Source organism: Salvelinus alpinus, chromosome 14, assembly GCF_045679555.1.
Source record: "Salvelinus alpinus chromosome 14, SLU_Salpinus.1, whole genome shotgun sequence".
In the NCBI taxonomy this organism is placed as follows: domain Eukaryota; kingdom Metazoa; phylum Chordata; class Actinopteri; order Salmoniformes; family Salmonidae; genus Salvelinus; species Salvelinus alpinus.
The window spans coordinates 42,842,883-42,868,878 of record NC_092099.1 but is presented as its reverse complement, the minus strand read 5'-3'; the positions used below and the strand labels follow the sequence as shown (position 1 = coordinate 42,868,878).

Here is a 25,996-nt window from a genome sequence, read left to right as displayed (position 1 = left end):
GCAGGGTGAGTCAACATACTAACACACTGCAGGGTGAGTCAACATACTAACACACTGCAGGGTGAGTCAACATACTAACAGACTGCAGGGTGAGTCAACATACTAACACACTGCAGGGTGAGTCAACATACTAACACACTGCAGGGTGAGTCAACACTGCAGGGTGAGTCAACATACTAACACACTGCAGGGTGAGTCAACATATTAACACACTGCAGGGTGAGTCAACATATTAACACACTGCAGGGTGAGTCAACATACTAACACACTGCAGGGTGAGTCAACATATTAACACACTGCAGGATGAGTCAACATATTAACACACTGCAGGGTGAGTCAATACTCTAACACACTACAGGGTGAGTCAACATACTAACACACTGCAGGGTGAGTCAACACTCTAAATCACACACCCCTCTCTTTTTTTGTACACTGCTGCTACTCGCTGTTTATTATCTATGCACAGTCACTTCACCCCTTCCTACATGTACATTTTACCTCTATCCTGTACCCCCGCACATTGACTCGTTATCGGTAACCCTGTATATAACCTCTTTATTTTATTGTGTTACTTTTTATAATTTTTTACTTTATTTTATTTGGTAAATATTTTCTTACCTCTTTCTTAAAACTGCACTGTTGGTTAAGGGCTTGAAAGTAAGCATTTCATGGTAAGGTCTACACTTGTTGTATTCGGCGCAAATTAAGTTTGATTTGATTTGAAGAATCTCAAATATAAAATATATTTTGATTTGTTTAACACTTTTTTGGTTTCTACCTAATTCTATATATGTTATTTCATAGTTGTGATGTCTTCACTATTATTCTACAATGTAGAAAATAGTAAAAATATTTTTTTTAAACCTTGAATGAGTAGGTGTTCTAAAACTTTTGACCGATAGTGTATGTGTTATGGCTTTTCAAACATATTGTGGATTCAGAGATATCTATCTAATAGAACTCAAAGGGTTTTCTTTAATGGAGCTTGTCTAATGTCAAACATGTAAAGTGTGGTGTACCACAGGGCAGCTCTCTAGGCCCTCTACTCTTGTCTATTTTTACCAATGACCTGCCACTGGCATTAAACAAAGCCTGTGTATCCATGTATGCTGATGATTCAACCATAAACGCCTCAACAACCACAGATAATGAAGTCACTGAAACCCTTAACAAAGAGTTGCAGTCTGTTTGGGACTGGGTGGCCAGTAATAAACTGGTCCTGAACATCTCTAAAACTAAGAGCATTGTATTTGGTACAAATCATTCCCTAAGTTGTAGACCTCAGCTGAATCTGGTAATGAACGGTGTGGCTGTTGAACAAGTTGAGGGGACTAAATTACTTGGCGTTACCTTAGATTATAAACTGTCATGGTCAAAATATATGGATTCAGTGGTTGTAAAGATGGGGAGAGGTCTGTCTGTGATAAAGAGATGCTCTGCTTTTTTGACACCACACTCCACAAAGCAAGTCCTGCAGGCTCTAGTTTTGTCTAATCTTGATTATTGTCCAGTCGTGTGGTCGAGTGCTGCAAGTAAAGACCTAGTTAAGCTGCAGCTGGCCCAGAACAGAGCGGTACGTCTTGCTCTTCACTGTAATCAGAGGGCTAATGATATAAATACTATGCAGACAGTCTCTCTTGGCTAAGAGATGAGGAGAGACTGACTGCATCACTTCTTTTTTTATGAGAAACAATGTGTTGAAAATCCCACATTTTTTGAATAGTCAACTTACACACAGCTCTGACACACATACTTACCCCACCAGACATGCCACCAGGGGTCTTTTCACAGTCCCCAAATCCAGAACAAATTCAAGAAAGCGTACATTATTATATAGAGCCATTATTGCATGGAACTCCGTTCCGTCTTATATTGCTCAAATAAACAGTAAACCTGGTTTCGAAAAACAGATAAAGCAACACCTCACGGCACCATGCCTCTCCCCTATTTGATAGTTGGTGTGTATGTTAGACTACGTGTATGTAGTTCTGTCCTTGAGCTGTTCTTGTCTATTAATGTTCTGTATTATGTTTCATGTTTTGTGTGGACCCCAGGAAGAGTAGCTGCTGCTATAGCAACAGCTAATGGGGATCCTAATAAAAATACCAACATACCAAAACTTAGTGGACATCATTATAAAATATAAATGGTCTGTGTGTTTGGTGTGCAGGTTTGTCCTGGCAAGATGACATCACCCAGTACATTGTTACCAAAGAGCTGAGCAGAGTTCCTCATACCCCGAGACCCTCCAAGACCTCTTCCTCACAGTAAGGATCAGTACACATTTACAGAATCTAACAGTGGAGTTAGACAAGTTATGGGCCTTTTCCTCTTGTCTATCTAACATCTTATCGTGCCTCTGTGTAGTTGTATTTGCCCAGATGAAAAGTAGCCGGCTGGTTAAATCTAGCATATTCACAAAATGGGTCAATGTTTATTGTTCCTGTCAAATAAAGCTAATGACAGAAAGAAAGTTAGTAGAGTAGACATGCAATATTATGCTTAGAACTGCCCAAAATATACCCAATCATCTTCCTTGTCCTTCCTCTCAGACCCAAGCAGAGCTCCTCCAATCAGGGAGGATACCCCAGCAGCTCTTCCAATCAGGGAGGATACCCCAGCAGCTCTTCCAATCAGGGAGGATACCCCAGCAGCTCCTCCAATCAGGGAGGATACCCCAGCAGCTCCTCCAATCAGGGAGGATACCCCGGCAGCTCCTCCAATCAGGGAAGATACCCCAGCAGCTCCTCCAATCAGGGCGGATACCCCAGCAGCTCTTCCAATCAGGGAGGATACCCCAGTCAGGCTGACAGCCACCAGGACTACATGATAGTAGACCATCCCCAGTTCCCCCTCCGCATGCAGACCTCTCCCATGGACCCCTATACTTATCAACAGGTACAGTAAGCCATGCCCATTAACACGTACACACAGACACACACACGTACACACACACACACACACAGACACACACACGTAGACATACACGCATACACACAGACATACACACAGACACACACAGCTGTGTTTTCATGAAATGTCAGGACTTTTTGGAATGTAACATTTTTTCACCATTAAAAATCATATTTTTAACCCTTAACCTTAACCCTAAAACCCTAACCCTTAACCTTAACCTTAACCTCAAAACCCTAACCCTTAACCTTAATCCCAAACCCTAACCCTAACCTTAACCCCAAAACCCTAACCCTTAACCTTAATCCCAAAACCCTAAACCTTAACCCTAACCTTAACCTCAAAACCCTAACCCTAAACCTAAACCTAACATTAACCTTAACTCCAAAACCCTAACCCTTAAGCCTAAAATAGCAATAGAAGATATTCTGGACCTTTTCTAAACAGTTCTTGTTTTCCTACCTTCTCAGGACATTAAGGTGAAATGTTAGGACATTGGGGTCCTGATAATGTAGGAAAACTAGTGCACACACACACACACACACACATACACACACACACACACACACACACACACACACACACACACACACACACACACACAATAAAACAAGTGTCCTCATCCGTAAACCATGTGTGTTTTTCTCTCTCTGTGTTTTACAGCACAGATACCAGGAAGATGTGGAGCGCTCCCTCCACCAGGGAGGAAGAGTCTACCCAGGGCCCCGCCCCTCATCTAGATCCCAACATGCCAAACAGAGAGAGAGAGACCGTCAGCTGCTGCAGGACGTCATCTCCCTCTATCTGTCCTCATCCCCTGCACAGCCCTCGTTCCGCCACAGGGGGGCAGCGGCACTTCCGGCCTCACCCTACTACGAGAACCTGGAACTGCCTCTGGACTATGTGGAGGACTACAGTGTGACAGAGCAGGATACGGCCAGGCAACAGCTACGACAGCAGAAGATGCAGTTACAGCAGCAGCAACAGAAGAAGAAGGTTCCCCAGGACTACAGCTCTCTGGCTGGGCTGGATGGTGAGATAGTAGAACTGCTGTAGTACCTTAAGTAGCAGTGTTAATTAACTAATTTAATGAATTAATTAAAACGAACTATGTTCGGTAGCAGGGTGTGTGTAAATTCACTGGGGAAGCCAAGCCAGTGGAAAAAATGGCCATATTACAACCTATGTGATGTGATAATTGCGTTGTTTGCTCTATAACCTGTTAGTTCATATGCCTTGACACCGTGTTATATAGGCCTAAATTCAACCACATGTTTGTTTCATCACAAAACCGGAGAGGAACCTCTGTCCAGTGAAGTCCACGATGGATTGTGCATGGAACAAACAGTTACATGACCTACAGCATGGTCAAGCAAGTTAATGTTTCTGACATTTTTGGACGACTAAACATCTACTGATTTAGAACCACAGAGAGTTACCGCAAGTCCCAAAGAAAACAGACGCTTCCTCCTCTATTCCAGCACCATTTCAACTTCAACATCATCAAATCACCTCTGCTTAGTCTAATACAGTGACAACTAAAAGATACCAAAAACTATTTAGTCCAATCAATGTAAACTAAATATGATGTGGTCGTCCATGGTACTGATTTGTGTGCGTGCGTGCGTGATCTCTTCTGACTAACCTGGCCTTGCTATCTCTTCTGACTAACCTGTCCTTGCTATCTCTTCTGACTAACCTGGCCTTGCTATCTCTTCTGACTAACCTGGCCTTGCTATCTCTTCTGACTAACCTGGCCATGCTATCTCTTCTGACTAACCTGGCCTTGCTATCTCTTCTGACTAACCTGTCCTTACTATCTCTTCTGACTAACATTTCCTTGCTATCTCTTCTGACTAACCTGGCCTTACTATCTCTTCTGACTAACCCGGCATTGCTATCTCTTCTGACTAACCTGGCCTTGCTATCTCTTCTGACTAACCTGTCCTTGCTATCTCTTCTGACTAACCTGACCATGCTATCTCTTCTGACTAACCTGGCCATGCTATCTCTTCTGACTAACCTGGCCTTGCTATCTCTTCTGACTAACCTGGCCTTGCTATCTCTTCTGATTAACCTGGCCATGCTATCTCTTCTGACTAACCTTTCCTTGCTATCTCTTCTATGACTAACCTGGCCATGCTATCTCTTCTGACTAACCTGGCCATGCTATCTCTTCTGACTAACCTGGCCTTGCTATCTCTTCTGACTAACCTGGCCTTGCTATCTCTTCTGACTAACCTGGCCATGCTATCTCTTCTAACTAACCTGGCCTTGCTATCTCTTCTGATTGACCTGGCCGTGCTATCTCTTCTGACTAACCTGGCGTTGCTATCTCTTCTATGACTAACCTGGTCCTGACAGTCTATTGAGACTAACCTGTCATTTCTGTGTGTCTGTCTGTGTAGAGTCTACCCTACAGCGTATGGTGGAGACCCTGGAGATGTACGGTGTTGATCCCAGAGACCTGACCCCCCAGCAGCTCTACAGACTGGCTGTGGTGCTGCAACTGATGAAGGCTGAGGACCAGGAGAACGCAGGTACTACAGACCTGTCTGTCTGTCTGTCTGTCTGTCTGTCTGTCTGTCTGTCTGTCTGTCTGTCTGTCTGTCTGTCTGTCTGTCTGTCTGTCTGTCTGTCTGTCTGTCTGTCTGTCTGTCTGTCTGTCTGTCCGTGGTGCTGCAGCTGATGAAGGCTGAGGACCAGGAGAACGCAGGTACTACAGACCTGTCTGTCTGTCTGTCTGTCTGTCTGTCTGTCTGTCTGTCTGTCTGTCTGTCTGTCCGTGGTGCTGCAGCTGATGCAGGCTGAGGACCATTGTTCTGATCTGACTCACAACTGTTCTGGCTCGGATATTCTCTTCTCGTATTTGTATTTTCCTGCCTTGTTGGACCATCCTGTTCTCATGAGCGGACAGGATGGTGGATCAATCCCTTTTCAGCACAGTTCTAAAAACGATGGTGGATCAATCCCTTTCAGCACAGTTCTAAAAACTATGGTGGATCAATCCCTTTCAGCACAGTTCTAAAAACGATGGTGGATCAATCCCTTTTCAGCACAGTTCTAAAAACAATGGTGGATCAATCCCTTTTCAGCACAGTTCTAAAAACAATGGTGGATGCCTAACAAGGCCAGCTCGGTACATCTGTCTGCACACAGAAGGACGCGTAGTCATTCAGTATCAATGAATAATGAATGAATTACACATTAGTCATTTCCTGTAAATCATTGTAATGCTCTTTTTATTCTCTTTTTTTTCAGATCCATTTACCAATGATCGGATCACACCGAAGGAGGTATGTTCAGATCAGATCAGATAGTGCAGAAATACAATACTAAGTGGTATTGCATGACATTTATAATATGATGTATATATTATAATGCTGCTATCATGGTCATTGTCCTGTCTCTTGGTGTCTCTGGGTGTCCTCCACACAGAAACAGCAGATGCTTAAAAGCAGTGACACCGTGTCCAACAAGGGAGAGAATGCTCCCGTCCCTGTCCCCTCTCCCTCCTCTACCTCGGTAGCTGATGTGGCCCCTACCCTGGCCCCTGCTGCCACTAGTCCCACTCTCAAAGCACCTATAGCGGTCAGTGTGACGGCCAAGGGCCCCTCTGTCTCTGTGGAGGATGTGAAAGGGAAGGTGAAAAGCTCCAATGTCCCAGCAGGGCTACCAGCTGCTGAGGGGGGAACAGCAGCCAGGGAGGAGTACGGATACATCGTCACTAACCAGAGGTCAGTTCTGGTAACTTACTGTGTGGATCTCTTATACACACACTCAAGTTAGGATTCAGACCGTAGTGTAAAGTTAGGATATATACCTTGGTCCCTAATACAGGCTGTCAAGTTAGGATTCAGACAGTAGTCCCTAATACAGGCTGTCATGTTAGGATTTATACCGTAGTCCCTAATACTGGCTGTAAAGTTAGGATTTATACCTTAGTCCCTAATACAGGCTGTCAAGTTAGGATTTATACCATAGTCCTTAATACTGGCTGTAAAGTTAGGATTTGTACCTTAGTCCTTCATGCTGTCTGTAAAGTTAGGACACGTACCTTAGTCCTTAATACTGATACCTGGCTTTTTTTTACACATCTAAATGATACTGTGATATCTAAATGTTACTGTGATATCTAAATGATACTGTGATATCTAAATGTTACTGTGATATCTAAATGATACTGTGATATCTAAATGTTACTGTGATATCTAAATGATACTGTGATATCTAAATGATACTATAACATCTAAATGATACTGTGATATCTAAATGATACTATAACATCTAAATGATACTGTGATATCTAAATGATACTGTGATAGCTAAATGATACTGTGATAGCTAAATGATACTGTGATATCTAAAGGATACTATAACATCTAAATGATACTGTGACATCTAAATGATACTGTGATATCTAAATGATACTGTGATATATAAATGATACTGTGATATCTAAATGATACTGTGATATCTAAATGACACTGCATAAGTCAATTATATTGTTAGCTCTGCAGAGCAGGATGTTTTAATATAATAATGTTGAGTCTAGACTCTAAGGGCATATGGTTGTTGATGAATGTAATGTCTTAATTGCACCTTGTCGTTGTTTTTGTTGACATTGTTGTTGTCATTGTTGTCATTGTGGTTCTCCAGTCCTCTCAGTCTGTATGATGGGGTGAAACTACTGGAACTACTGGCAGAGAGAATTCACCTGACTACCAGCAGCTTCATCAACATCAGGTACTGTCACCGTGCGTGTGTGTCTTTATTTTAATTATTTCACCTTTATTTAACCAGGTAGGCTAGTTGAGAACAAGTTCTCATTTACAACTGCGACCTGGCTAAGATAAAGCAAAGCAGTGCGACACAAACAACAACACAGAGTTACACATGGAATAAACAAGCGTACAGTCAATAACACAATTGAAAAATATACAGTGTGTGCAAATGGCGTGAGGAGGTAAGGCAATAAATAGGCCATAGTAGCGAAGTAATTACAATTTAGCAGATTAACAACGGAGTGATAGATGAGCAGATGGTGATGTGCAAGTAGAAATACTGGTGTACAAAAGAGCAGGAAAGTAAATGAAAACAATATGGGGATGAGGTTGGTAGATTGGGTGGGCTATTTACAGATGGGCTGTGTACAGGTGCAGTGATCTGTGAGCTGCTCAGATAGCTGATGTTTAAAGCTAGTGAGGGAGATATGAGTCTCCAGCTTCAGCGATTTTTGCAATTCGTTCCAGTCATTGGCAGCAGAGAACTGGAAGGAAAGGCGGCCAAAGGAGGTGTTGGCTTTGGGGATGACCAGTGAGATATACCTGCTGGAGCGCGTGCTACGAGTGGGTGTTGTTATCGTGACCAGTGAGCTGAGATAAGGCAGAGTTTTACTTAGCATGGACTTATAGATGACCTGGAGCCAGTGGGTCTGGCGACAAATATGTAGCGAGGGCCAGCTGACTAGAGCATACAGGTCGCAGTGGTGGGTGGTATAAGGGGCTTTGGTCACAAAACGGATGTCACTGTGATAGACTGCATCCAATTTGCTGAGTAGAGTATTGGAAGCTATTTTGTAAATGACATCGCCGAAGTCGTGTATCGGTAGGATAGTCAGCTTTACGAGGGTATGTTTGGCGGCGTGAGTGAACGAGGCTTTGTTGCGAAATAGGAAGCCGATTCTAGATTTAATTTTGGATTGGAGATGCTTAATATGAGTCTGGAAGGAGAGTTTACAGTCTCGCCAGACACCTAGGTATTTGTAATTGTCCACATATTCTAAGTCAGAACCATCCAGAGTAGTGATGCTAGTCGGGCGGGCGGGTGTGGGCAGCGATCGGTAGAAAAGCATGCATTTAGTTTTACTAGCGTTAAAGAGCAGTTGGAGGCCACGGAAGGAGTGTTGTATGGCATTGAAGCTCGTTTGGAGGTTAGTTAACACAGTGTCCAAAGAAGGGCCAGATGTATACATCTGCCTGTATGACTGTGTGGGGCAGTATATAAGTCAATAATAACGGTTTCCCTGCTTGTTATGTTGCTCCAGTGTTGTGGGTCCAGCCCTGACGTTCAGGATCAGACAGAACCCTCAGAATATGAGTGCAGAGGACGTGGCTGAGAAGGCTGGTGAGAAAGAACCTCTCTCTGTCTCTGTCTGTCTGTCTGTCTGTCTGTCTGTCTGTCTGTCTGTCTGTCTGTCCTTCTCTGTCTCTCTTTCCCCCTCTCGCCCTCTCGCTCATAGTCTGTCTGTGGCAGTACTCCTGTTGATTTATTTCCCATAGTCTGTCTGTGGCAGTAATCCAGCTGAATGTAAAAGTTAGGTCTGGCTGGGTTGAGAGAGACATGTACTGATGTCAACATGTCCCTGTCCTCGTTCGGTGATTCTAGTTAGGTGTGGTATATAACCCACAATTCATTTTACTCTGAGCCTCGTAGGAGCTGACAGCACAGACTGTGCATCCAAAATGTCACCCTCTTCCCTATTCCCTATTCCCTATTCCCTATTCCCTACTCCCTATTCCCTACTCCCTATTCCCTACTCCCTATTCCCTACTTCCTGTTCCCTATTCCCTGTTCCCTATTCCCTATTCCCTTCTCCCTATTCCCTTCTCCCTCTTCCCTATTCCATATTCCCTATTCCCTATTCCCTGTTCCCTATTCCCTACTCCCTATTCCCTACTCCCTATTCCCTACGCCCTACTCCCTATTCCCTACTCCCTATTCCCTACTCCCTATTCCCTACTCCCTATTCCCTACTCCCTACTCCCTATTCCCTATTCCATATTCCCTACTCCCTATTCCCTATTCCATATTCCATATTCCATATTCCCTATTCCCTACTCCCTATTCCCTACTCCCTGTTCCCTATTCCCTATTCCATATTCCCTACTCCCTGTTCCCTACTCCCTGTTCCCTATTCCCTACTCCCTATTCCCTACTCCCTATTCCCTATTCCCTACTCCCTATTCCCTATTCCCTATTCCCTATTCCCTATCCCCTACTCCCTACTACCTATTCCCTATTCCCTATTCCCTATTCCCTATTCCATATTCCATATTCCCTACTCCCTATTCCCTACTCCTTATTCCCTATTCCCTATTCCATATTCCCTACTCCCTGTTCCCTACTCCCTGTTCCCTATTCCCTACTCCCTATTCCCTACTCCCTACTCCCTATTCCCTACTCCCTATTCCCTATTCCCTACTCCCTACTCCCTATTCCCTATTCCCTACTCCCTATTCCCTACTCCCTATTCCCTATTCCCTACTCCCTATTCCCTACTCCCTATTCCCTATTCCCTACTCCCTGTTCCCTATTCCCTACTCCCTATTCCCTATTCCCTATTCCCTACTCCCTATTCCCTACTCCCTATTCCCTATTCCCTACTCCCTATTCCCTACTCCCTATTCCCTATTCCCTACTCCCTATTCCCTACTCCCTGTTCCCTGTTCCCTATTCCCTACTCCCTATTCCCTTCTCCCGATTCTCTATTCCCTATTCCCTATTCCCTATTCCCTATTCCCTACTCCCTATTCCCTATTCCCTATTCCCTATTCCCTATTCCATATTCCCTACTCCCTGTTCCCTGTTCCCTATTCCCTATTCCCTACTCCCTGTTCCCTGTTCCCTGTTCCCTATTCCCTACTCCCTATTCCCTTCTCCCGATTCCCTATTCCCTATCCCTACTCCCTACTCCCTATTCCCTACTCCCTATTCCATATTCCCTATTCCCTATTCCCTACTCCCTGTTCCCTGTTCCCTATTCCCTACTCCCTGTTCCCTGTTCCCTATTCCCTACTCCCTATTCCCTTCTCCCGATTCCCTATTCCCTTCTCCCGAGTCCCTATTCCCTATTCCCTATTCCCTACTCCCTATTCCATATTCCAGTGCATTTCTTTTGACCAGGGCTCATAGGACTCAGACAGAATAATATGTTGATATTAATGAATGATAACTGTTGGCTCTGTTTGTTGTGGTTTTGTCTCTGTCAGTGTCTGAGAAGACCTTTCTGGAGTCTGAGACAGGACTGAAGATCCTGCAGACTGGTGTGGGAGAGGTATAGTATAACTGTACAAATACACACTCTCTCTCTCTCTCTGTCTCTCTCTGTCTCTCTCTGTCTCTGTGTCTCTCTCTCTCTCTGGCTCTCTCTCGCTCTCTCTGTCGTACACTGAGGATATTGTTGCAGAATTCTGCATGCACAGTCTCAATTTGGTGTTTTTCCCATGTTGTGAATTCTTGGTTGGTGAGCGGACCCCAGACCTCACAACCATAAAGGGCAATGGGTTCTATAACCAATTCAAGTATTTTTTGCCAGATCCTAATTGGTATGTCGAATTTTATGATCCTTTTGATGGCCCTTCGTGCCTTGTCTCTCAGATCGTTCACAGCTTTGTGGAAGTTACCTGTGGCTCTGATGTTTAGGCCGAGGTATGTATAGTTTTTGTGTGCTCTAGGGAAACGGTGTCTAGATGGAATTTATGTTTCTGGCAACTGTAAGTGTTTGTCCCCCTGTGTGCTGAGGATGTCAAATTATTGTCCGGTTCTGGCATTTAGGACCGTGGTCTCTCTCTCTCTCTCTCTCTCTCTCTCTCTCTCTCTCTCTCTCTCTCTCTCTGTGTCTCTGTGTCTCTGTGTCTCTGTGTCTCTGTGTCTCTCTGTCTCTCTGTCTCTCTGTCTCTCTGTCTCTCTGTCTCTCTGTCTCTCTGTCTCTCTGTCTCTCTGTCTCTCTGTCTCTCTGTCTCTGTGTAGAAAATAGTAAAAAGAAAAATTAGTAGGTGTGTCCAAACTTTTGACTGGTACTGTATAATTCATATATTATATATATATACTTCTGTTCACTCTTTGCTCGCCACTCTGTTCTGCTCTACTCTGTTTTGTTCTGCTCTACTCTGTTCTAATCTGCTCTACTCTGTTCTACCCTGCTCTACTCTGTTCTGCTCTACTCTGTTCTGTTCTACTCTGTTCTGTTCTGTTCTACTCTGTTCTGTTCTGCTCTACTCTGTTCTGCTCTACTCTGTTCTGCTCTACTCTGTTCTGTTCTACTCTGCTCTACTCTGTTCTACTCTGCTATGCTCTGCTCTACTCTGTTCTGTTCTACTCTGTACTGTTCTGCTCTACTCTGCTCTGCTCTGTTCTACTCTGTTCTGCTCTACTCTGTTCTGTTCTGCTCAACTCTGCTCTGTTCTGCTCTACTCTACTCTGTTCTGCTCTACTCTGTTCTGCTCTACTCTGTTCTGTTCTACTCTACTCTACTCTGCTCTGTTCTGCTCTACTCTGTTCTGTTCTGCTCTGCTCTGTTCTACTCTGCTCTACTCTGTTCTACTCTACTCTGCTCTGCTCTACTCTGCTCTACTCTACTCTGCTCTACTCTGTTCTGTTCTACTCTTCTCTGTTCTGCTCTGTTCTGTTCTACTCTGTACTGTTCTGCGCTGCTCTGTTCTGTTCTGTTCTACTCTGTTCTGCTCTGCTCTGTTCTGTTCTACTCTGTTCTGTTCTACTCTGTTCTGCTGTGTTCTGTTCTACTCTGTTCTGTTCTACTTTGAGGCCTTACATTGAAGCCTGGGAGAGAGCATTGTTCTTCGTTCCATTCCCTTTCTCTTTTCGTTTCCCTACCTTGCCCTCCTCTTTCCTTGTGATACACATTTCTGTATTCCTTTTGCTGAAATCCCAAACCCTCCTTTCCAAGAGGCTATTTCCAGGATTATTAGTGGTATCGGGATTTGTCGGGTCATACATCAGGAGTTGATCCTGGAGAGACGGAGCGGTTGATCCTGGAGGGATGGAGCGGTTGATCCTGGAGGGATGGAGCGGTTGATCCTGGAGAGATGGAGCGGTTGATCCTGGAGAGATGGAGCGGTTGATCCTGGAGAGATGGAGCGGTGTATCCTGGAGAGACGGAGCGGGAGATGGAGCGGTGTATCCTGGAGAGATGGAGCGGTTGATCCTGGAGAGATGGAGCGGTTGATCCTGGAGAGATGGAGCGGTGTATCCTGGAGAGATGGAGCGGTTGATCCTGGAGAGATGGAGCGGTTGATCCTGGAGAGATGGAGCGGTGTATCCTGGAGAGACGGAGCGGTTGATCCTGGAGGGATGGAGCGGTTGATCCTGGAGGGATGGAGCGGTTGATCCTGGAGAGACGGAGCGGTTGATCCTGGAGAGATGGAGCGGTGTATCCTGGAGAGATGGAGCGGTTGATCCTGGAGAGATGGAGCGGTTGATCCTGGAGGGATGGAGCGGTTGATCCTGTAGGGATGGAGCGGTTGATCCTGGAGGGATGGAGCGGTTGATCCTGGAGGGACGGAGCGGTTGATCCTGGAGGGATGGAGCGGTTGATCCTGGAGAGATGGAGCGGTTGATCCTGGAGGAATGGAGCGGTTGATCCTGGAGAGATGGGGCGGTTGATCCTGGAGGGATGGAGCGGTTGATCCTGGAGAGATGGGGCGGTTGATCCTGGAGAGATGGAGCGGTGTATCCTGGAGAGATGGAGCTGTGTATCCTGGAGAGATGGAGCGGTGTATCCTGGAGAGATGGAGCGGTGTATCCTGGAGAGATGGAGTGGTGTATCCTGGAGAGATGGAGCGGTGTATCCTGGAGAGATGGAGTGGTGTATCCTGGAGAGATGGAGCGGTGTATCCTGGAGAGATGGAGCGGTTGATCCTGGAGAGACGGAGCGGTTGATCCTGGAGGGATGGAGCGGTTGATCCTGGAGAGATGGAGCGGTGTATCCTGGAGAGATGGAGCGGTTGATCCTGGAGAGATGGAGCGGTGTATCCTGGAGAGATGGAGCGGTGTATCCTGGAGAGATGGAGCGGTTGATCCTGGAGAGATGGAGCGGTTGATCCTGGAGAGATGGAGCGGTTGATCCTGGAGAGATGGAGCGGTGTATCCTGGAGAGATGGAGGGATGGAGCGGTTGATCCTGGAGAGACGGAGCGGTGTATCCTGGAGAGACGGAGCGGTGTATCCTGGAGAGACGGAGCGGTGTATCCTGGAGAGATGGAGCGGTGTATCCTGGAGAGATGGAGCGGTGTATCCTGGAGAGATGGAGCGGTGTATCCTGGAGAGATGGTGCAGTTGATCCTGGAGGGATGGAGCGGTTGATCCTGGAGAGACGGAGCGGTTGATCCTGGAGAGACGGAGCGGTGTATCCTGGAGGGATGGAGCGGTTGATCCTGGAGAGACGGAGCGGTTGATCCTGGAGGGATGGAGCGGTTGATCCTAATGCTATAACTCAGAAAAAAGCTTCATTTGTCCTTGTTGGTATAGTAGGAAAAGTCCACTTTCCAGTTAATAATGTGTAATGTTATTGTATAAGAAGATTGTATAGAAGATACAAGCGCAGCTTCCTACTATTGTTCAAATATTTTTGTAAAAAGAGACATGTTGGTCCTCATTGCTTGTATCTTCAGGACAGGAGGCCGAAACGTCACATTATCAGCATACAAAATAAATGAATAAAAGCAATGTAGGCTGTCATGAAGAGAGGATGGCCTAATATTAATAAAGTAATAGTAAATACTATAACATGGCCTAATATTATTACAATAATAGTAAATACTAATAACATGGCCTAATATTAATAAAGTAATAGTAAATACTATAACATGACCTAATATTAATACAATAATAGTAAATACTATAACATGGCCTAATATTATTACAATAATAGTAAATACTATAACATGGCCTAATATTAATAAAGTAATAGTAAATACTATAACATGGCCTAATATTATTACAATAATAGTAAATACTAATAACATGGCCTAATATAATACAATAATAGTAAATACTAATAACATGGCCTAATATTAATACAATAATAGTAAATACTAATAACATGGCCTAATATTAATAAAATAATAGTAAATACCAATAACATGGGCTAATATGAATAAAATAATAGTAAATACTAATAACATGGCCTAATATTATTACAATAATAGGAAATTGTCACGTTCTGACCTTTATTTCCTTTGTTTTGTCTTTATTTAGTATGGTCAGGGCGTGAGTTGGGGTAGGCAGTCTATGTTTGTTTATCTATGTTTTTCTATTTCTGTGCTGTGGTGACAGGTGGGTGGTTGCTGTGGTGACAGGTGGGTGGTTGCTGTGGTGACAGGTGGGTGGTTGCTGTGGTGACAGGTGGGTGGTTGCTGTGGTGACAGGTGGGTGGTTGCTGTGGTGACAGGTGGGTGGTTGCTGTGGTAACAGGGTCAGTGCAGCCCTGTGATTGAAGAAGCGATGATGTAATGTGCTACTGGCCCTGTTTCTAACAGCTCACCATTCTTCCCCATTTGGGTCACTTTTACTTTCTAAAAATGTATTGATTATAATCAATTGTTTTATTGTGTGTTTACTAAGGTAAGATATGTTATATTGCTGTGTTACTGACTGTGTTTACTGGGGTAAGAAATCAAATGTTAAAAAAGTTATTTGTTCCTTATATTCAATTGCTAATTCTTAAGTCCCTTCCACTCAGAACCTTATCCCATCTCTCCATTGCCTCTACAGCTCATAACTCCTACTTCCTCTCCTAACTCCTACTTCCTCTCCTAACTCCTACTTCCTCTCCTAACACCCTCAAATCTTGGCCTCCTAACATCCTCGTCCCCTCGATCCTTACCCCTCCTCGTCCCCTCATTCCCTCTCCTCGTCCCCTCATTCCCTCTCCTCACCCCCTCATTCCCTCTCCTCACCCCCTCATTCCCTCTCCTCACCCCTCATCCCTCCCTGTACCCAGCTAAGCTCCATGTTTGTCAGGCTGATCCAGTCTGGCCGTAGGGGGGATTTGTCCTCTTGTCCACAACCAGCTCGTTTTCCCTGCCCTGGAGCAGCAGTTAGCCTCGTGGTTAGAGTGTAGGGGCGGCAGGTAGCCTAGTGGTTAGAGTGTAGGGGTGGCAGGTAGCCTCGTGGTTAGAGTGTAGGGGTGGCAGGTAGCCTCGTGGTTAGAGTGTAGGGGCGGCAGGTAGCCTAGTGGTTAGAGTGTAGGGGTGGCAGGTAGCCTAGTGGTTAGAGTGTAGGGGTGGCAGGTAGCCTCGTGGTTAGAGTGTAGGGGCGGCAGGTAGCCTAGTGGTTAGAGAGTAGGGGCGGCAGGTAGCCTAGTGGTTAGAGTGTAGGGGAGGCAGGTAGCCTAGTGGTTAGAGTGTAGGGGTGGCAGGTAGCCTCGTGGTTAGAGTGTAGGGGCGGCAGGTAGCCTAGTGGTTAGAGTGTAGGGGTGGCAGGTAGCCTAGTGGTTAGAGTGTAGGGGTGGCAGGTAGCCTAGTGGTTAGAGTGTAGGGGTGGCAGGTAGCCTAGTGGTTAGAGTGTAGGGGCGGCAGTTAGCCTAGTGGTTAGAGTGTAGGGGCTGCAGGTAGCCTAGTGGTTAGAGTGTAGGGGCGGCAGGTAGCCTAGTGGTTAGAGTGTAGGGGCGGCAGGTAGCCTAGTGGTTAGAGTGTAGGGACGGCAGGTAGCCTAGTGGTTAGAGTGTAGGGGCGGCAGGTAGCCTAGTGGTTAGAGTGTAGGGGCGGCAGGTAGCCTAGTGGTTAGAGTGTAGGGGCGGCAGGTAGCCTAGTGGTTAGAGCGTTGGACTAGCAACCGAAAAGTTGCAAGACAAATCCCTGAGCTGACAAGGTAAACATCTGTCGTTCTGCCCCTGAACAAGGCAGTTAACCCACTGTTCCTAGGCCGTCATTGTAACTAAGAATTTGTGAGGAGCCCCAGTCTGAACCCCTTTCCCCCGTCCCCTCTGTCTCATAGTTCACTCAAACTGCCCCCCTCCCCGGGAACATTCCAAGGAGAGAGAGAGAAAGGAGGAGAGGCAAGGGCTGAGAGAGTGAGAGAGAGTCTCAGAGGAAGATAGGAGTGAAGACTGGAGAGGTTAAGGGCTGAGATGGAGAGAGTCTCAGAGGAAGATAGGAGTGAAGACCGGAGAGGGAAAGGGCTGAGATTGATAGAGTGAGAGTGAGAGAGAGTCTCAGAGGAAGATAGGAGTGAAGACTGGAGAGGGAAAGGGCTGAGATGGAGAGAGTCTCAGAGGAAGATAGGAGTGAAGACTGGAGAGGGAAAGGGCTGAGATGGAGAGAGTCTCAGAGGAAGATAGGAGAAATTAGTGAAGACCGGAGAGGGAAAGGGCTGAGATTGATAGAGTGAGAGAGAGTCTCAGAGGAAGATAGGAGTGAAGACTGGAGAGGGAAAGGGCTGAGATGGAGAGAGTCTCAGAGGAAGATAGGAGTGAAGAGTGGAGAGGGAAAGGGCTGAGATGGAGAGAGTCTCAGAGGAAGATAGGAGTGAAGACTGGAGAGGGAAAGGGCTGAGATGGAGAGAGTGAGAGAGAGTCTCAGAGGAAGATAGGAGTGAAGACTGGAGAGGGAAAGCTTTTAGTTGAATGTCCAGGGGGGTGTAGGTTGGAGCACTAGAGCGCCACCTCTCTTCTCCCCATGATGACCACTCATTACACCGAGCGTTTCTCTGTTGCCATGACAGCACCTGGCTCTGTCCTCCCCCACTGAGGATCTCAGACGTCATGGCAACATCAACAGGTGGGGGGGGGGGGGGCGATATCACCCCTGGGCTCTCTTTTCATCATTCTCTCCCACTTCATTTTACATTTTTACAGTCCCCTTTATTGTATCTCTCTACCTCTCTCTCAATTCAATGGGCTTTATTTATTTACAAATAAAATGAACCTTTATTTAACTGGGCAAGTCAGTTAAGAACAAATTCATATTTACAATGACGGCCTAAGAACAGTGGGTTAACTGCCTTGTTCAGGGGCAGAACGACAGATTTGTACCTTGTCAGCTCGGTGATTCGATCCATTAACCTTTCGGATACTAGTCCAAACCTCTAACCACAAGGCTACCTGTCGCCCCAAATGTTATATATGTTAATAACATTGCCAAAGCAAGTGAAATAGACAATAAACAAAAGTGAAATAAGCAATCAAATAATGAACAGTAACATTACTCACAAAAGTTCCAAAAGAATAAAGACATTTCAAATGTCATATACAAATATTTGTAGCTTCTGTTGACGCCAAAATGGCGACTATTTCTTTGGCTGGATTGTGCTCTGAGCGCCGTTCTCAGATTATTCTTTTTCCGTAAAGTTTATTTTGAAATCTGACACAGCGGTTGCATAGAGGATAAGTTTATCTTTAATTCTGTGAATAACACTTGCATCTTTTATCAATGTTTATTATGAGTATTTCTGCAAAATCACCAGATGTTTTGGAATCAAAACATTACTGCACGTAACGCGCCAATGTAAACTGAGATTCTTTTTATATATATATATATGCACATTATCGAACAAAACATAATTGTATTGTGTAACATGATGTCATATGACTCATCTGATGAAGATGTTCAAAGGTTAGTGATTAATTTTATCTCTATTTGTGGGTTTTGTGAAAGCTATCTTTGCTGTGAAATAATGTCTGTGCTTTTTTGGATTTGGTGATGAGCTAACATAAATATACGTGGTGTTTTCGCTGTAAAACATTTAAAAAATTGGACATGTTGGCTGGATTCACAAGATGTTTATCTTTCATTTGCTGTATTGGACTTGTTAATGTGTGAAGGTTAAATATTTCAAAAAAATATTTTTGAATTTCCCGCGCTGCCTTTTCAGTGGAATGTGGGGGGGGTTCCGCTAGCGGAACGTGTGTCCTAGACAGGTTTTAACATCATCCTTAGCTCTAGTGTGGGGATATAGGTAGCACACAGGAGGATATTTCCTATTGAATTTCTAGCAGAATGTAAAATATCCTGTTTTGATTCATTTAATAGAGTGAGTTAGGTCTGCTCTACCAAATTAGCATACGTCCTGAGTCCCTTCCCTGTTTCACACCTGGTAGTTCACAACTGTCTCTCTCATTTTTCTGGTCCTGCTCTATCATCACGAGTGGGGAAGACATTTACATTTAAGTCATTTAGCAGACGCTCTTATCCAGAGCGACTTACAAATTGGAAAGTTCATACATATTCATCCTGGTCCCCCCGTGGGGAATGAACCCACAACCCTGGCGTTGCAAGCGCCATGCTCTACCAACTGAGCCACACGGGACCACAGAAGAGACAGACATCATTATAGTCAACTCTCTGAAGACAACTAACTTCTTAACAACATCTCTATAAACAAACAAGTATCTTTGTTGACATAAATAATTAGCACCCTTTCCCTACTTTCTCCTTCCTTTCTCTCTCACTTCCTCTTCCTCATACTCTCTCTCCTCTCTATTTCTCTCTCCCATCTCTGTCTCTCTCTTCCTCTTCCTCCTACTCTCTCTCTCTCCTTTCCGTCTCTCTCGTCCTCTTCCTCCTACTCTCTCTCTGTCTCTCTCTTCCTCCTACTCTCTCTCCTCTCTGTCTCTCTCTTCCTCTTCCTCCTACTCTCTCTCTCCTCTCTGTCTCTCTCTTCCTCCTACTCTCTCTCTCCTATCTGTCTCTCTCTTCCTCCTACTCTCTCTCTCTCCTCTCTGTCTCTCTCTTCCTCCTACTCTCTCTCTCTCCTCTCTGTCTCTCTCTTCCTCTTCCTCCTACTCTCTCTCTCTCCTCTCTGTCTCTCTCTTCCTCTTCCTCCTACTCTCTCTCTCTCTCCTCTCTGTCTCTCTCTTCCTCTTCCTCCTACTCTCTCTCTCTCTTCTCTGTCTCTCTCTTCTTCTTCCTCCTACTCTCTCTCTCTCCTCTCTGTCTCTCTCTTCCTCTTCCTCCTACTCTCTCTCTCTCTCCTCCCTGTCTCTCTCTTCCTCTTCCTCATACTCTCTCTCTCCTCTCTGTCTCTCTCTTCCTCTTCCTCCTACTCTCTCTCTCTTTTCCGTTTCTCTCTTCCTCTTCCTCCTACTCTCTCTCTCCTTTCCGTCTCTCTCTTTCTCTTCCTCCTACTCTCTCTCTCTCCTTTCCGTCTTTCTTTTCCTCTTCCTCCTACTCTCTCTCGACCTCTCTATTTTTCTCTCCTCTCTATTTGTCTCCCTACAGAGGAGCGAGGGTCATGGGCTGCCCCGTGCCACGCGGGTGAGGGAGGGCTCCAGTGGGCTGGTACTGACGCTGGTGTCCATGGCGTGTGTGGGCGGGGTGGTGGTGGTAGCGCTGACCATCGCCTGTCTCAGACACCACGCCCAGCAGCCGGCCTCAGGGAAACTGGGCCTCGGACCCGAGGGAGGACCGGAGACACACTTTGACTACCAGGTAGAGGAGAGGAGACACTTCCTGTGTGTCCCAAATCACTCCCTAATCCCCATGTAGTGCACTTCTTTTTAAACCAGAGCGCTATGTGCCTGTGTCAAAAGTAGTGCACTAGATAGGGAATAGGGTGCCATTTGGAACCTGACACACTTTGACTACCGGTTAGGCGAGGCTAGAGCCTTATACAGTTGAAGTCGGAAGTTTACATACACTTAGGTTGGAGTCATTAAAACTCGTCATTAAAATTTCTTGTTAAACAAACTATAGTTTTGGCAAGTAGGTTAGGACATCTACTTTGTGCATGACACAAGTAATTTTTCCAACAATTGTATACAGACAGATTATTTCACTTATAATTCACTGCATCAGAAATCCACTGGGTCAGAAGTTTACATACACTAAGTTGAGTGTGCCTTTAAACAGCTTGGAAAATTCCAGAAAATTCCAGAAAATGATGTCATGGCTTTAAAAGCTTCTGGCACCCCAATGGTGGAACAAACTCCCTCACGACGCCAGGTCAGCGGAGTCAATCACCACCTTCCGGAGACACCTGAAACCCCACCTCTTTAAGGAATACCTAGGATAGGATAAAGTAATCCTTCTAACCCCCCCCCCCCCCTTAAAAGAGTTAGATGCACTATTGTAAAGTGGTTGTTCCACTGGATATCATAAGGTGTACAAACAATAGTACGCAAGTATAAACACCGTGGGACCATGCAGCCATCATACCGCTCAGGAAGGAGACGTGCAAATCAATCCCAGAACAACAGCAAAGGACCTTGTGAAGATGCTGGAGGAAACAGGTACAAAAGTATCTATATCCACAGTAAAACGAGTCTTATATCGACATAACTTGAAAGGCCGCTCAGCAAGGAAGAAGCCACTGCTGCAAAACCTCCATAAAAAAGCCAGACTACGGTTTGCAACTTTTTGGAGAAATGTCCTCTGGTCTGATGAAACAAAAATATAACTGTTTGGGCATAATGACCATCATTATTTTGGAGGAAAAAGGGGGGTGGCAGCATCATGTTGTGCGGGTGATTTGCTGCAGGAGGCACTTCACAAAATAGGTGGCATCCTGAGGCACGAAAATTATGTGGATATATTGAGGCAACATCTCAAGTGAAGTTAAAGCTTGGTCGCAAATGGGTCTTCCAAATGGACAACGACCCCAAGCATACTTCCAAAGTTGTGTCAAAATGGCTTAAGGACAACAAAGTCAAGGTATTGGAGTGGCCATCAAAGCCCTGACCTCAATCCTATAGAAGATTTGTGAGCAGAACTGAAAAAGCATGTGCGAGCAAGGAGGCCTACAAACCTGACTCGGTTACAACAGCTCTGTCAGGAGGAATGGGCCAAAATTCACCCAACTTATTGTGGGAAGCTTGTGAAAGGCTACCCAAAACGTTTGACTCAAGTTAAACAATTTATACCAAATACTAATTGAGTGTATGTAAACTTCTGACCCACTGGGAATGTGATGAAAGAAATAAAAGCTGAAATAAATCATTTTCTCCACTATTATTCTGACATTTCACATTCTTAAAATAAAGTTGTGATCCTAACTGACCTAAAACAGGGAATTTTTACTAGGATTAAATGTCAGGAATTGTGAAAAACTGAGTTTAAATGTACTTGGCTAAGGTGTATGTAAACTTCTGACTTCAACGGTATGTAGCCCTCAGTATTAGACTCTGGGACAGGTTAGGCCTCATCATGATCTTCATCACCACGATTGAGACCCCCGGCCTTTCATGTTAATCACGTTGCGTCGTGCCTGTGAACAGCCCTTAACCGTGGTATATTGGCCATATACCACAACCCCATCTGGCTTTGTTTGTTTTAATTCTACCACAGCTCTCTCAGCCAATCAGCATTCAGGGGTCTAACCACACCATTTATAATAACATTTGACTATGATGTCTGACGAGGGCCCCGGACCTCCCCATTTGTAACATTTCTACCAGTATTGCCCTAAAAATAAATACTTTACCCAAGAATGTAATGACATTTCCCATTGAATGATTGTGTTTTTTTTTAAGTTCCCCTAACAATACCATTTGCAGGTCCTTCTGAACCCTGATATTATAACATAACCATTCCTGGACCTGACTCCAAAAGCGAGCCACCGATGGACAATACCAGAAAAAATCTTCTATTGATTCTGTTTCTTCGTGGCAGAGTCTGCACAGGGCTGACTGTTCTATTGATTCTGTTTCTTCGTGGCAGAGTCTGCACAAGGCTGACTGATCTATTGATTCTGTTTCTTCGTGGCAGAGTCTGCACAGGGCTGACTGTTCTATTGATTCTGTTTCTTCGTGGCAGAGTCTACACAGGGCTGACTGTTCTATTGATTCTGTTTCTTCGTGGCAGAGTCTGCACAAGGCTGACTGATCTATTGATTCTGTTTCTTCGTGGCAGAGTCTGCACAAGGCTGACTGTTCTATTGAATCTGTTTCTTCGTGGCAGAGTCTGGACAGGGCTGACTGTTCTATTGATTCTGTTTCTTCGTGGCAGAGTCTGCACAGGGCTGACTGTTCTATTGATTCTGTTTCTTCGTGGCAGTCTGCACAGGGCTGACTGTTCTATTGATTCTGTTTCTTCGTGGCAGAGTCTGCACAGGACTGACTGTTCTATTGATTCTGTTTCTTCGTGGCAGAGTCTGCACAAGGCTGACTGTTCTATTGAATCTGTTTCTTCGTGGCAGAGTCTGGACAGGGCTGACTGTTCTATTGATTCTGTTTCTTCGTGGCAGAGTCTGCACAGGGCTGACTGTTCTATTGATTCTGTTTCTTCGTGGCAGAGTCTGCACAGGGCTGACTGTTCTATTGATTCTGTTTCTTCGTGGCAGTCTGCACAGGGCTGACTGTTCTATTGATTCTGTTTCTTCGTGGCAGAGTCTGCACAGGACTGACTGTTCTATTGATTCTGTTTCTTCGTGGCAGAGTCTGCACAGGGCTGACTGTTCAGTGCCCCACATATTGAGCATTATTTTTGTTGCAAGTATTTGATATAAAAGCGTAAATTGAAATGAAAGGATAGATATGTCAGTCCATAGACCCAATGTCAAGGTATTGGGACATTAAAGCCATGTTCTCAACTGACATGAATTTTATGCTGCATTGCTGTCAAAAAATGTTGACTTCAAGACTCTCCCACAAAGATATAGAATCAATAGAACAGTCAGCCCTGTGCAGACTCCTAATCATTCTAAGCCATTTATGTTTTTAACGGGTGTCAGGCAGACTAATTCTTTAATTTCTTTTTTAAGTAATTGCCTCTTCCGATATTGTGGCAAAGCCACGATGAGTTGGTTATCATTTTTGTATTGAGTATACATCTCCATACAAAGTTGTTAGTTGCTTGTGTGACATTTTACCGTTAACGTCTCTATTCAATTTCTCACGAGTTGTGATGATAGAATCATAAATGTGGCTGATGAAAGTGATTAGCTTCTTGTTTGCATCTTGTTAACCGGAATATCTTTCTGTCGACTTCCCAGGAGCTCTGCAGGCAGCACATGGCAGCCAAGACGTCACTCAGTCGTCAGGAGGCGGTGGGTGTGGGAGCGGGGGGACGGAGGGGGACAGACACCTCCAGGGTGAGCAGCGTGTCGTCCCAGTTCAGTGACGGCCCTCAACACAGCCCCTCCTCACACAGCAGTACGCCCTCCTGGAGCGAGGAGCCCGCCCAGTCCAAGATGGACATCTCTACTGGTCACATGATACTGGTCAGTGTCAGGGTATGGGGTCATTATATTTACTACTGGTCAGTGTCAGGGGGTATGGGGTCATTATATTTACTACTGGTCAGTATCAGAGGGTATGGGGTCATTATATTTACTACTGGTCAGTATCAGAGGGTATGGGGTCATTATATGTATCTGTGTCCAGGACAAGACTTTATCTGTGTCCAGGAAATGGGCCCTGATTGTTAAATAATGAAAATGCCTTTGAGCTCTCATCAAACACACTATAACAACTTGTATTAATATCCCACGGCGAAGATATTCTGAACTCTGTTCATAACGTTATTGTTCCTCTCTGTCTGTCCCCCCCCCCCCCCCCCCCAGGCCTATATGGAGGATCATCTGAAGAATAAGGACCGTCTGATGAAGGAGTGGAAGGCTCTATGTTCCTACCAGGCCGAACCCAGTGCTGTCACTGTAGCGCAGAATGAATCCCACCTGGAGAAGAACCGCTGCCCTGAGTCTCTTCCCTGTGAGTCTTGTATACCTCTCCTCGGGTTTATCCTCCGGTCTTGGGCTGGGATTCAAACAAACACATAATAAGGTCAAGTGGATTTCTGCTTGAGCTGGGCATCCGCAGCATTTAGAGCAAGTTTGATCTCAACAAACGTCAGGGAAAATGGCCTTTTATTTATTTATTTTTTAGTTATTTATACATTTTTTATTTCACCTTTATTTAACCAGGTAGGCTAGTTGAGAACAAGTTCTCATTTACAACTGCGACCTGGCCAAGATAAAGCATAGCAGTGTGAACAGACAACAACACAGAGTTACACATGGAGTAAAACAATAAACCTACAAACCTAATAAACCAACAATAAGCCTGTTGCTGATGCTCAGGCCGTTCATCTGCGTTAGATTGAATACAGGACTAAATGTTATATCTACGATCCTCTTCTAGAGGTTAGTTACTCTCTGTTCTGTTCCTCCTGAACAGCTTGGTTAGTTACTCTCTGTTCTGTTCCTCCTGAACAGCTTGGTTAGTTACTCTCTGTTCTGTTCCTCCTGAACAGCTTGGTTAGTTACTCTCTGTTCTGTTCCTCCTGAACAGCTTGGTTAGTTACTCTCTGTTCTGTTCCTCCTGAACATTTTGGTTAGTTACTCTCTGTTCTGTTCCTCCTGAACAGCTTGGTTAGTTACTCTCTGTTCTGTTCCTCCTGAACAGCTTGGTTAGTTACTCTCTGTTCTGTTCCTCCTGAACAGCTTGGTTAGTTACTCTCTGTTCTGTTCCTCCTGAACAGCTTGGTTAGTTACTCTCTGTTCTGTTCCTCCTGAACAGCTTGGTTAGTTACTCTCTGTTCTGTTCCTCCTGAACATCTTGGTCAGTTACTCTCTGTTCTGTTCCTCCTGAACAGCTTGGTCAGTTACTCTCTGTTCTGTTCGTCCTGAACAGCTTGGTTAGTTACTCTCTGTTCTGTTCGTCCTGAACAGCTTGGTTAGTTACTCTCTGTTCTGTTCCTCCTGAACAGCTTGGTCAGTTACTCTCTGTTCTGTTCCTCCTGAACAGCTTGGTCAGTTACTCTCTGTTCTGTTCCTCCTGAACAGCTTGGTTAGTTACTCTCTGTTCTGTTCCTCCTGAACAGCTTGGTTAGTTACTCTCTGTTCTGTTCCTCCTGAACAGCTTGGTTAGTTACTCTCTGTTCTGTTCGTCCTGAACAGCTTGGTTAGTTACTCTCTGTTCTGTTCCTCCTGAACAGCTTGGTTAGTTACTCTCTGTTCTGTTCCTCCTGAACAGCTTGGTTAGTTACTCTCTGTTCTGTTCCTCCTGAACATCTTGGTCAGTTACTCTCTGTTCTGTTCCTCCTGAACAGCTTGGTTAGTTACTCTCTGTTCTGTTCCTCCTGAACAGCTTGGTTAGTTACTCTCTGTTCTGTTCCTCCTGAACAGCTTGGTTAGTTACTCTCTGTTCTGTTCGTCCTGAACAGCTTGGTTAGTTACTCTCTGTTCTGTTCGTCCTGAACAGCTTGGTTAGTTACTCTCTGTTCTGTTCCTCCTGAACAGCTTGGTTAGTTACTCTCTGTTCTGTTCCTCCTGAACAGCTTGGTTAGTTACTCTCTGTTCTGTTCCTCCTGAACATCTTGGTCAGTTACTCTCTGTTCTGTTCCTCCTGAACAGCTTGGTTAGTTACTCTCTGTTCTGTTCCTCCTGAACAGCTTGGTTAGTTACTCTCT

At 45.0% G+C, this 25,996-nt stretch overlaps 1 protein-coding gene across 3 annotated transcripts in view; it reads left to right on the top strand.

Moving 5' to 3' along the window:
* Positions 1-25,996, top strand: part of ptprna (protein tyrosine phosphatase receptor type Na) — a 105,100-nt gene that overhangs the window by 46,275 nt on the left and 32,829 nt on the right. For 2 of the 3 annotated variants that reach the window (XM_071341507.1, XM_071341510.1), the window contains exons 4-15: positions 2,171-2,267; positions 2,553-2,898; positions 3,577-3,946; positions 5,322-5,453; positions 6,175-6,209; positions 6,352-6,650; positions 7,573-7,659; positions 8,960-9,039; positions 10,905-10,969; positions 19,871-20,080; positions 23,580-23,807; positions 24,150-24,297. In XM_071341507.1, coding sequence (XP_071197608.1) covers positions 2,171-2,267; positions 2,553-2,898; positions 3,577-3,946; positions 5,322-5,453; positions 6,175-6,209; positions 6,352-6,650; positions 7,573-7,659; positions 8,960-9,039; positions 10,905-10,969; positions 19,871-20,080; positions 23,580-23,807; positions 24,150-24,297 — 2,097 coding nt within the window. Of the gene's footprint in view, positions 1-2,170; positions 2,268-2,552; positions 2,899-3,576; positions 3,947-5,321; positions 5,454-6,174; positions 6,210-6,351; positions 6,651-7,572; positions 7,660-8,959; positions 9,040-10,904; positions 10,970-19,870; positions 20,081-23,579; positions 23,820-24,149; positions 24,298-25,996 lie in introns of all 3 variants that reach the window. The other variant, XM_071341509.1, reaches the window with a different exon arrangement.